Source organism: Eurypyga helias, unplaced genomic scaffold, assembly GCF_000690775.1.
Source record: "Eurypyga helias isolate BGI_N326 unplaced genomic scaffold, ASM69077v1 scaffold24120, whole genome shotgun sequence".
NCBI classification, from domain to species: Eukaryota; Metazoa; Chordata; class Aves; order Eurypygiformes; family Eurypygidae; genus Eurypyga; species Eurypyga helias.
In genome coordinates this window covers 1-11,144 of record NW_010227953.1, presented here as the reverse complement: position 1 = coordinate 11,144, position 11,144 = coordinate 1, and the positions used below count along the sequence as shown (strand labels likewise).

The 11,144-nt window shown below is 49.5% G+C and overlaps 1 protein-coding gene across 1 annotated transcript; it reads left to right on the top strand.

The window, feature by feature from the left end:
• Nucleotides 1-1,697: 1,697 nt before the first annotated feature.
• On the top strand, nt 1,698-10,511 carry PPTC7 (PTC7 protein phosphatase homolog (S. cerevisiae)). The gene is made up of 5 exons (XM_010158039.1): nt 1,698-1,878; nt 4,570-4,768; nt 6,939-7,062; nt 8,881-9,010; nt 10,426-10,511. Exons 1-5 carry the CDS (start codon nt 1,767-1,769, stop codon nt 10,482-10,484), a joined length of 624 nt encoding a protein of 207 aa, XP_010156341.1. The 5' UTR covers nt 1,698-1,766; the 3' UTR covers nt 10,485-10,511.
• Nucleotides 10,512-11,144: the final 633 nt, after the last annotated feature.

Genomic DNA, 11,144 nt, shown 5'->3' with positions numbered 1-11,144 from the left:
GGAATGCTGTGCTCAGCCAGCAGAAATGTCTGGATTGTGTTCATCTTAAAAGGAAAAAAGCTGCTCATCAGGTAACTCCATGTAAAGCAAGCGTCATCGTCCAAACTGAAGGTTAGTTTCTGTTTCAAGTTCTAGATCTGGAACTTTTTCTTAATAATCTCATATTCTAGACTTGCCTGCGTGGCAGCAGAAAGCAAAGGGTTAATCCAGTATTAACCTGAAGTTGGGGGACCTGTGAAGAGAGGATTAATCAGTTCTTGAAGAAACCAGGAAGGGCATTGCCAGGAACGCGAGGGTTGCTTTTGCATGAGTTTCCCCCCAGGATCTGGTCTGAAGAGGTGAATACAGGGATTTGCCTTCCTGTAGCATTCTTCTAAGAAAGCAAAGGGACAAAGCAGGTGTCTAAAAGGTTGTGCACTATTTTTGGGAGAAATCTGATTAATGTTGATAGGCTGTTCAGAATCTGGCTATAACCTCCTGTCAGATTATAGTTTGTGCCAAGGTCGGCTCTAAACCTTCCGTCTCAGTTTCAGATGGTGTCCCCATGTGAAGGGCATTTGTAGATGAGGCAAACTGGGTTTTACCTTCTCGGTCACATTTTCATGCCTTTGCTGATAGCGACACTTTTTGAGGAGACTGTTCTTCAGCACAATCTGAGCTCTGAAACTGCCTCAGAAACTGCCTCCTCGTGCTTTTATCATGGACACATTATTTTAGTTGTGTTATGGAAACCTTGCTTGAAATGGTTAGTCCCTTACACACTGAGGATCAAGAAAACTTTTGGGAAAATTTCCAAGTAGAAATATTTTTCTCATAAATAATGTTTTCGGACAGTATTTTATCATTAAGGCCAGTTGAGGACATTCGAAATACTTTAGCCAAATCAGAATACCATATCTGCTGCTCATCTCCCTCTGACCGCCCTCCTTTTCCATGAGCGGTTCTGCTATTGCCTCCGCGGTTTCTCAGGAGCTTCCCAAGCTCTGGCAGAACTGGGGTAGTTTTCTGCTCTCTGTGTGGTTTTGAAGACCTGAAGGAAAATGGGCTGGATCAAAGTTGGCGTTCATTCCCCTACTTGGCTGAAGCTGTGAGCAAGACACTGTCCTTGCGGGGGTAGGTCCCAGCATTGTGTGGGTTACATGTTGGTTTTGAACACACTTTTAAAATGGAAGCTTAGTTTCTACAGAAATGGGTATTACCAAATAGAAAGCATTATCCTTCCCACGGCAAGTAGCCGGAGGGGAAAAAAAACTTGGGGCTGCTGAATAGTGAGGAATAGTTTCTTTGTCATTTCTGCCCTGTTCACAATCTTAACAACTGTCGCATTTAAAGCTAATAGGATCTCTTCTTCCATTTTAATGGGCTAATCAAAGGTTAATGTCATTGAATCCCCTGCTTCCCCCAAATTCTCCATTAGTTGTTCTCCAGTGGAGTCAGCCTCCTCACAGGGTTCTCAGCATTGGACTTCCTTCTTCTCTTCAGCGATTCAGGTGATACTTAGAGGTTTCTCTAGGAGCTGATGCCAGAAGTTACCTTAAAAATGCTCAGAATTATTTTTTTAATCAAAATGTTTTTCGAGCAGGTGCTATGTCCTACTTTGTACTTACTGAATGTCATAACAAATGATGTAAAAAATTAAAAACCTTGCTTTGGAACCCATTTCTGTTCATATAACTCTCGTTTTCTGTTTTCTTCTAGGGGTAGCAGATGGTGTAGGTGGCTGGAGAGACTATGGGGTTGACCCTTCTCAGTTCTCAGGGACTCTAATGCGAACATGTGAACGTTTAGTAAAAGAAGGACGGTTTGTACCAAGTAATCCTGTTGGGATTCTCACCGCAGGTTATTGTGAGCTGCTGCAGAACAAAGTACCTTTGCTTGGTAAGAGAGCAAAAATACATACATTGGCTCTGTGTTGTGTGTTATCTGACGTGTACTTGGTCAAGGTTGCTTAAATCGACATGTCTGCAGGCAGTTGTCTTTGAATTCATCAAGAAACGCAGAAATGTAGTTGTCTGAGTAGCCTCCTTGTTTTCTCTTGTCTGTTGAAAAACTGTCTTGATGTCCTCAGTAGTGCAGGGCACGTGTGTGTGTGTATAAACATGAAAGCAAACTGCCCTTGTGTGCGAAGGGTGGTAATCGGCCAGCGCTGGCAGGGAGTTTGCGGAGCGAATTCCACAGAATAGGCCATGGCACGGGCGCTCGCTCTTGCCGTGACGTACGTATAAATAACTCTGCTCCGCTGAAAACTCCTCACGGTTGGTTGTGGCTGTTTGCTTAAGCTATGCAAGCAGAAGTGTTTTCTGACGATAACTGGATGCAGTTCTGCTCGTTCCTCGCCTTACTGCTCCTCTTGCCTTTTATGTCCAGCGAGCTTTAAACCTCGTTGGTTGACTTCAGTAGTTTCTGTCTTACAGTCACTGGTACCCGGTAGGATTCTGCTGGTTCTTTGGGGGAGAATTACTGCCGATTTTTTGGGAAGGCAAACTAAAGTAGGTGCTTAGCGTATTCTGTGTCAAAGGTGATTTTAGACAGGGCACCCAGCTGCTTTGAGAACGGCGAGCAGATAGAGAGGCAACATTTGGCCTCAGCTGACAACCTTGAAAACAGAATGCTGTCTAAAGGGCGTGTGACCTCTTATGCACCAAGAAAGTGTTACCCGGCGTGATCTGCGTGCTTCTCACCTGACCTTAAACTTCTGTGCCAGAAGAGCGCTGTGTGAGCTATATTTAACTTGTCTGCTGAGCTTGGGAGCAGATGTTCTCACATTATATGCCGAAAAGAATAGGTTCGAACCTCAGGACTGACCTTAAGTGTCACTAAACCAGCAGTGGTCGGTAATGACATTAGGGTTTTGTGTGTTTAGTAGTGCTTATTTGTGCAAAGCAGATGTAGCTGTAAGTGATCCACAGAGTGGCCGCTGGTGAGAGCTCGCACTACGGCGTTGTAGAGGGAGGCAGCCCTGCTTGGCTTGACCTTTCCGGTTCTGAAAAGCGGCATATGCTGAGTCACAAGATCTGCATTCCACACGTGGCCTCCTCGTTACACTCTGCTAATAGAGTTAGAATTTGAAACTAATGATCCTTAGTGTTTCTCCTTTAACGGAGAACAGTATTTTTAGAAGTGGGAATAAAGCCCTGGAGTTACCACAGCAATGAGCAGTTAGAGTTTATTTAAAATAAAAGTGAAGGGAGAGGACTTCATTAAGGAGGATCCATTAGGCAGTAACTTTTCCTTGCTGCTGTGCTTTGTCTTGATACTTAGCTCATCAGAATTGAATTGAATTTTAAAGTGAAACTGAAGTGGGAGGAGACTGTGGCATTTATTTAAACGCTGTTCTTGTATTGCAGAACAATCCTGGATGCTGTCACATAAAATCTGAATTTTCCTAACATCCTGCTTTGCCTTACCATTCCCTGAGAGTGGGAAGGTCCTGTATCTTCACTAGAGAACAGATTAAGTGCACATGTATTGCAGGGGACTCCCTGTGTTAGAAAGGGAAACATCTGGAATAGGCGATGCCTAGAGCCAGCTGGACTTGAGCGCTAGCAAGCCATTGCCAGCTTGTGGTCTGTCCAGCGTGTAGCTGTGCTTGGCAGCTCCTGCTGGATGGACTTTGGGATAGAAGATGAAGACCATTCACCAGCTGATGATACGGGAAGTTACATTAGCGGCCGAGGTCAAGGAGAAACGCTTTAGCTGTTGGTGGCTGTGCTGTCCACTGGGCAGAAACGAAGTGATTGCAGGGAAGGACTCAGTCCGTGGATGGGCACCTTTGCCGTACAGTTGTTATTGTGGCTTGCAACCGAGCACAGCTGGTGGTGACTTCCCAGTGAATGACTCAGGGATTCCTCAGTGCCCCCAGGCATGGCTGGGATAGTTCCGAGCATCCCTGACAAGTAGATACGTTTCCGTTCTGTCTGTCTTTAATCTGGAACAGGATTTGTCTCTGAAACATGATTTCTTTAAACTTGTGAAGTTAGTATCCTGAAGATGTGAGAGGATTAGTATTTTTCAACATGGAGCTAGCTCTGCAGAGCCGTACTATGAAGAAAAGGGTTTGGATGTTCTGACGAGGGTGATGCAATAGTGCCGAATACTTAACTGCAAGCAGTGCTGTACTTGGCCTGGTTTATGTACAGCTGATGGGTGAAGCTGTGTGGGGAGCACCTGGCATTGTATGGATGCTACTAGAATTCTATTATCTCGATGATTTCGGAATTTCAGTATTTTATGTGACTTCTGTAAATCCAGTCCTATAGCAGAATGTGCTGACATATGTTGGGATGGAAAACTGTAAATGAAGTGGAACAAAACAGGTATTTGTCAGCATAACGTGTTTACCAAATCAAAGTGGGAGGAGTGCTCTACAAAAATCATACGTTGTGTTGCAAAGATTTCTAGCATTTTCCTATTTTTAGTGTATAATCATTTTGGCATTATGGAGTATTTCTGTTTCTCCTGATTCTAAGCTTAGATAAATATCTGAATAATTGGACTGTGAATGAAATAGGTGAAAGAATAAGCGATTTCTGTAAAGCTAACTGCAGTTCTCATGTTGTGTGCTTCCAGGAAGCAGTACAGCGTGTATAGTGGTTCTGGACAGAACAAGTCATCGTTTACACACAGCCAACTTGGGAGATTCTGGATTTTTGGTAGTCAGAGGAGGAGAAGTAGTACATCGATCTGACGAGCAGCAGCATTACTTCAACACTCCATTCCAACTGTCGATAGCTCCACCAGAAGCGGAAGGAGTTGTCTTAAGTGACAGGTAAGATAGGAGATGATCCCAAATATTTAATTCGTGTCTGTGCTCAGCTCCCAGAAGGTGGCAGTTTGCTGCTACGGCGCAGTGCAGCGTGTGGGATTAGAGACGTATCCAGTCCAAGGGTCTTACATACCTGCCCCCCTGTGCTGAAGGTGATGTGGATATTTCTCACCTGGCACTTCACACGTTTTGTACGCTGTTGCAGAGGCTGCATTTACTGGCCTAAAGGTTATCCATTCGTGATGCCACGTTCCCATGGTCTGTGGCGTGCGCTAGGCATGTTCCGATCCATGGGAAGACACCACTCAGTAAGGCTCCTGCGAGAAGACTGCAGCTGGCGTCCGTGCCATGCATCCTGTGCCAGTGGCCTGCCTTCTCGGTGGCTGTCCTTCCTGGCCCCCGGCTGTCCTCTCTTGAGACTGGCTTGGAGTACGCTGATTTAGATAGCTTGGCAGTGGGGTAGCCAGTACTTGAAGAACAGAGCAGAGAGACATGTGACTGTAACTTGTGTTTCCAAATAGCTGTGTTTCCCGCAGCATATTGTATTTGACCAAAACGAGCAAAAAACCTGTTTGGCGGAACACCAAGCTGGGAAATAAGAGTATGAGGAAGGGACGATCTGTTCACAGCAATGAGTCGTTTCAAAGGCAGACTTGTACTTGTGTCTTGCCCTGCGAATGTCAGGGTGATCCATCCTCTGACTTTGCGAAGTCTCGCCAGTAACATAAAATTAAAGCAAAGAAACAAGCCAGAAAAAACTCGACCCCCCCCAGCTTTCAAATACGTGTTAAAATACAGTTCTCGAACCAATGGTTATGCACTCATTAAAGTGATGAGCCCCTCTGTCTCTAAGAGGATGATAAAGGGATCTTGAAAGAGTGACCGTAGTATAGAGGGAACGCAGTCGGCATCCTTAAGTTTTTGCTACAAGGCTTGAAATAGGAAGGGTGATGCAGTGAGGGTCATAACTGGTAATGCCAAGCAGCTCTCTTTGAAAACACAGGTTAGGTTGTTGAAACTCCTGACCATTCTTGCCTGTGGTTTTATTACTTCATCATAAGACTGCAGAGAGAAAATGAGTGTAGAACCCCAGCGTCAGAATCCTTAAATAATCTAACCTTTATTAGACTAAAATCAAATGACTGTTTGAAATCCCGGTACTAGAATAATCTTATTTTTTTCTGAGATTCTGTGTCACCCATGGGAAGACAAAACCCAGAAAGCACAAGGATAATTGGTAATGTCCAGTGGAAGTCAGGAAAGCCAAGTAATCTGAGTCATCGCCTAATAAGGAAAGCGCAAGATAAATGAGCTCCCACACTTCGATTCTGAATCATGATTATAGCTTTCTGGCTAGTTTCTGCACTGTTCTTGACGTTAATTAGTGCTCATGCCTGTTGTCTAAATGCTCCTCCGGTACCTTTTTTTCTGTTGTCCCAGTGAAATGTCAAGTTTGGCTATATATGGGAATAGGCAGGCAATCTTAGCTCTGTTAACCTTCCCGAAGCTGCAAAGCAGTTGAGCAAAGCGACTCTTCTGCCTTTTGCCGTAGCCAAATGGCACGGATGCGCCAGTTTCTCCCTTCTAAAGACCCCTGAAAAACCATGGGTTTGTCCTCACGCTGCTTCTGAGAAACGGGTTTGACAGCAATATTCACGGCCAAAATAGTTCTTTTCTGCTGTCGGTATTGCGTAAGGTCTTCGACGTAAGCAGAGCAGCCGGCTGTGGTCTGCTGGTAGCGATGTCGTAGTCCATCGCATCGGGAGTGATTCCGAATCCCTGGGTGTTCTGGCCGTGCCTGTTCTGAACTCTCCCTTCGATCTTACCTGCTTAAGACGAGTGAGAAGGAAGCCCTGAGCTGCCATTCCGCTTAATGGTTTCCACGGAGATTCACTTGCGAAGCGGATTAGTTGGCAGGATTGTTCACCTGGGAATTTTAAATGCAAATCCTTCGTGCGATAGCGGGAACGTTACCCGTTTGCAGTCACAGTTCTGCTGTGGCTTTCTGGACAAGCCGTCCGGGTGCAAAAGCTCCGCCGTTAGCGATTATCTCTTTTGCAGCCAAACACGTAGCGGTGGTGAATTCCCGGAGCGGTTGGTGTGCCGGTCTGACACCGCGTGGTGTCTGGGTGAAAGCTGGAGCCTTCTCTTTAACTGTCTGTCACCCCCACAGCCCCGATGCTGCTGACAGGACTTCCTTTGATGTCCAACTTGGAGACATTATTTTGACTGCGACAGACGGACTGTTTGACAACATGCCTGACTACATGATTCTGCAGGAGTTAAAAAAGCTGAAGGCAAGTGTGTGTGTTCCAAATCACTGGTTATCCCTCCCCGTTCCTACCGTTCCTTTTACGTGAACCACAGACGTCACACCCGTACAGCTGTCCCGCAGAGGCTTGTCGGTAACACGTGAGCAGTGGGAAGGGACGCTGACCCCCGGCGCTCCCCCAGGTCTGCACCCGGGCCGGATCCAGAAGCAGCAGCTCGGGCATAAGGTCCCGAGCAGCAGCTGGTACCGCGTGTCGGGGTAGGGATGGAGGGCGAGATGTTCAGCAGCAGGCGCTGCCCGTGGCCAGCTGCTCGCGCCTCGTGCTCTTCTCTGCTTGCAGGTTGTAGGTCACAGGCTGCAAATGCAGCGTTCTCCCGGGGTTCTCAGAGCGGGTGAGCTGGGTGCTCAGAAGTAACGGGAAGCTTTTCTGAAGGCTTACAAAACAGTAATTCTGAAGAAACATGGGTTATCTGTAGTGTGCATTGTGTGGGATTGAAAAATCTTGTGTTCTGTAGAAAAGATTTTCTGGCTACTTTTCCAGGTTAGTGACCACAAAGATTCTTTTTAAACAGTAAAAATACATGAAACTTTTAATTTGGATGAGAACGTTTAGCTTAAGGCTATTTACGTACAGAAAGGAAAGTGTGCTTAGGAGGTATCGCTGTGTACAGCCGCCCTGAGGAAACGGTTTTGATGTTACGCGATGCAAACGAGGTTCAGGTGTGGAATTACAGTGCGGTTTTTTAAACTTTTGCCTGTGCTCACCCTGCAGGTACATGGTTGAGAGGTGGTGCCAGGCAGAGAAGGGTCCTCACAGCCGACGGGGCAGAGAGTCCTCGCGTGTCTCCTCCCTGCAGTCCCCCCGTCACTCTCCCCTCGGTGCCGCGCTCAGGCCTGGAGCTGGGAAGCGCCGCGGGAGGGAGAAGGAGGTCGCGCCGCGGCACAAGCTCTCTCAGGCTTTAGGCAGCTTAGCAGGGGTGCTGACGGCAGCCGAGGGGTCCCGGCACGGGACTGGGCTGGCGATGCCCTGCGGGGCCGTTGGGGCCCGAGGTTACCTCTGGGTGCTGTGCTCCCACCTCCTCCTGCCCCGCGGGGGCTGGAGGTGGAATTCCCTTCTGGAAGAGAGCTGAGCTCCATCTTTTGGCGTGTTTTGGGAAAGGCACCGAGTGCCCGTCGGGCTCAGCCAAGCTGCGGGGAAGGCTTGAGATGACGAGGTGTTTTAACACGGTGACAGAGCAGAGCGGTGGGTGTCATGTCAGCGTAAGAGAAGTCTTGGAGCAAAGCAGCAGGGAAACGGGGAAGAGAAAGAAAGGGATTTAAAATGCAGTCTGTAGAAAGTTTGCATGCTCAACACATTTTTATCTCATCTAACTTTCCAAGTGCCCCTTCTCCTCCAGCGTGCTCTGCTCAGTTTGGGTGGGAAGGTCAGAGAAGTGAGACTTGCTGTTCAAGGGAAAACACAACTCCCCAGCACCGACTCTGAGGGAAGGGTGGTTCTTCCAGTGCGAACGGCTGGGGCAGCTGTCGGGTACCCTCAGGGGAGCGGTTTGGCTCTTCTGAGAATTAGTCTTCTAAGTTTCGAAACTCTACAAATCCTCCCAAACGAAGTCTTGTAGCTGCTGTAGGGAGTAGAGGTCTGGACTTCAGGTGTGAAGCTTCTAACCCAAATCTATAAAACCTAAAAGATGGGGAGGATTCCATGTGGAAGAGAAGGTGATAACGAGCGCCCTGATCTGAGGGAGTGAGGTCTGGCAGTCAGGGATCTGCAGAACCGACCGGCATCAGCAGAGCAGCTTCCGGTAGACTTTGTTGTAAGAATAAACTTTGCTCCTCCCCCGCTCAGAACTCCAACTACGAGAGCATACAGCAGACTGCGAGAAGCATCGCTGAGCAAGCTCACGAGCTGGCCTATGATCCCACTTACATGTCGCCCTTCGCACAGTTTGCCTGTGACAATGGATTGAACGTGAGAGGTAAGATCGCGGGGGTTTTCTCCTCCTCCCACTCCTGCCGTCTTCGGGAAATCTTCAGCCAAGGGACACTCTCTCGTTCCCGGATCTGGTAGGGAAACGGTGTTAAGAACCGTGGTTGGCAGCGGAGCGCCCATCTAGCGTGCTGCCTTTGGCAGGGACCCCAGCTCCTGGCGAGGTCATCCCAGGCCCCGGCTGGTCGGAAGCCTCCTGGGGGGAAGCAGCTGGAGGGCAGCACGCTGATACTTTTTTTTAACCCAGTATGTCCCCTCCTGCCCCGGGAATCCTGCCCAACACAAGTTCTCCAGGTTCCTGGGGAAACTACCTGACTTGTTCCTTGGATTTGGGTGGGTGGTGGGTTGTTTCTGTATGGTTTTGGGTTTTTTTCCCCGAAGATCTATTTTTGATGTGTTTTAGTGGAGATTGTGCCTGCTCTTTGGTGTTGGTCTCTCTTTGGTTCAAAGCTCTGATCCCTGTACCATTAGCATTCCTGTTCGGATCTTTCTTGGGTCTGTTTCCCAAGCGCTGGGAGGGTACTGGCACCGGGCAGAGTGCAGTGACCTATCAAACACCTTTTTTGTTTAAATAAATAGAATTCTGCTAGAGAAGCTGTCCTGGTTATCCCTGTGTCGGGAGGGCAGGATCTCCTGCAGGACCCTTACGCGTCTTTACTAAGGGTCAGACAAGAGTTGTACGGTTTGGGCTCCCCGCTGCCCCACAGCTCAGCTGCTGAGCAATGAAACTGCGTGTCCCCTGGGTCCGGCGGGCTGGTGTGACTTCCTGCCTAAGGAGGTGCCGTTGGGCTGGGGCGTGAGCGCGGTGCTCTGCCCGTTGGGTGTGCGGAGCGGCTGCTGAAGCTGTTGAGCAGCTGTGAGGAGCTGCAGTAGGAGCCCCCCCGGGGGGGTTTAAGAGACTGTGGATGCGGCGCTCAGGGACACGGGTCAGTGGTGGCCTCGGCAGTTGGACTCTTAAAGGTCTTTTCCAACCCGAACCACTCCGTGATGCAGCGAGGGCGGTGCCGGAGGAGATGCTGGAGCGGGGTGCCGCCGCAGAAACGCCCGACTTGTGTAGCGGCAGCTCGCGTGCAGCGAAGCAGCGTCAGCTTTTCTGTGCTTTGTTGAACGGTGGTGGAAAACAGGCTTTCTGCTCGGCCGGCTGCCGCAGCCCTGGGGGCTCTGCGCTCCCCGCACGGCCTGCCCCCAGCGCAGCTTACAAGCAGAGTGCTGGTCGGCCCTGTTACACGTCGTTGCTGCCCTGGGTTGCGTTCTGGAAGGGAGGTGGAGGAAGCAGCGTTCTTGTGTCTACGCAAGCCCGTTTTTAGTATCTAAACTCCTTTCCAAGAGCTTTCCACAGAGGAACCTCGCAGGTGGCAAGACGACGATCTGCTCCGGTCTGAACTAGTTTTGTTTCTCTTGCAGGGGGAAAGCCAGACGACATCACCGTCCTTCTTTCGATAGTAGCCGAGTACACAGACTGAGCAGCCCGGCGTGTCAGCCCCTGACGTCCCCGAGCTCCCGGCCTCACGCCCGGTTTCCTGCTGGCAGGATCGCTTGCTTCCGTCGCCGCCGACCTCGGCGGCCGGTTCTGCAGCTCGGTGCCCGCCTGGAGGCACGGCTGAAGCCTTGTGAAGAACCACTCGTGGAGTACCCTGACCCGTCTCTGCCAGCCAGAAACGAAGCAGCTCAAGGCTGGAAGCATGTCTGTCAGAGCCCAGTCGCCGCCCTGAAAAGGGGGAGGATTGCTCCCGCGCCGTTACCGCCTGTGGAATGCGACTTGCTTTCGGAGGAGCAGAAGTGGTTTATCATCTTTCGAGCTAGATTCAATAGATAAAGCCCCTCCCAGAGGGCGTATTACTCTGTCTGCTAGAACCGTTCGCTACTCGTTAAAGGGGGTGCGGCGCAGCGCCCTCCCATCAGCGTAGTCTTGTTGCAGTGCTAGGTGAGGTCTCGTGTTTCCAGGAGGTTTGTAACTGCTGTAAACGTCCCGCTCGTGCCATACACGGTGTCGCTCGGAGCCTTTTCTGGCGCGACGTGTCGGAAACCCCGTGCAGCTCCAGTTAAATGGGTGCAAGTGTGTGTTGTGATTCCAGGTGCTTAACCGTGATCGTAAAGTTCTGCGGATCGTTTGTCCCTGAAGG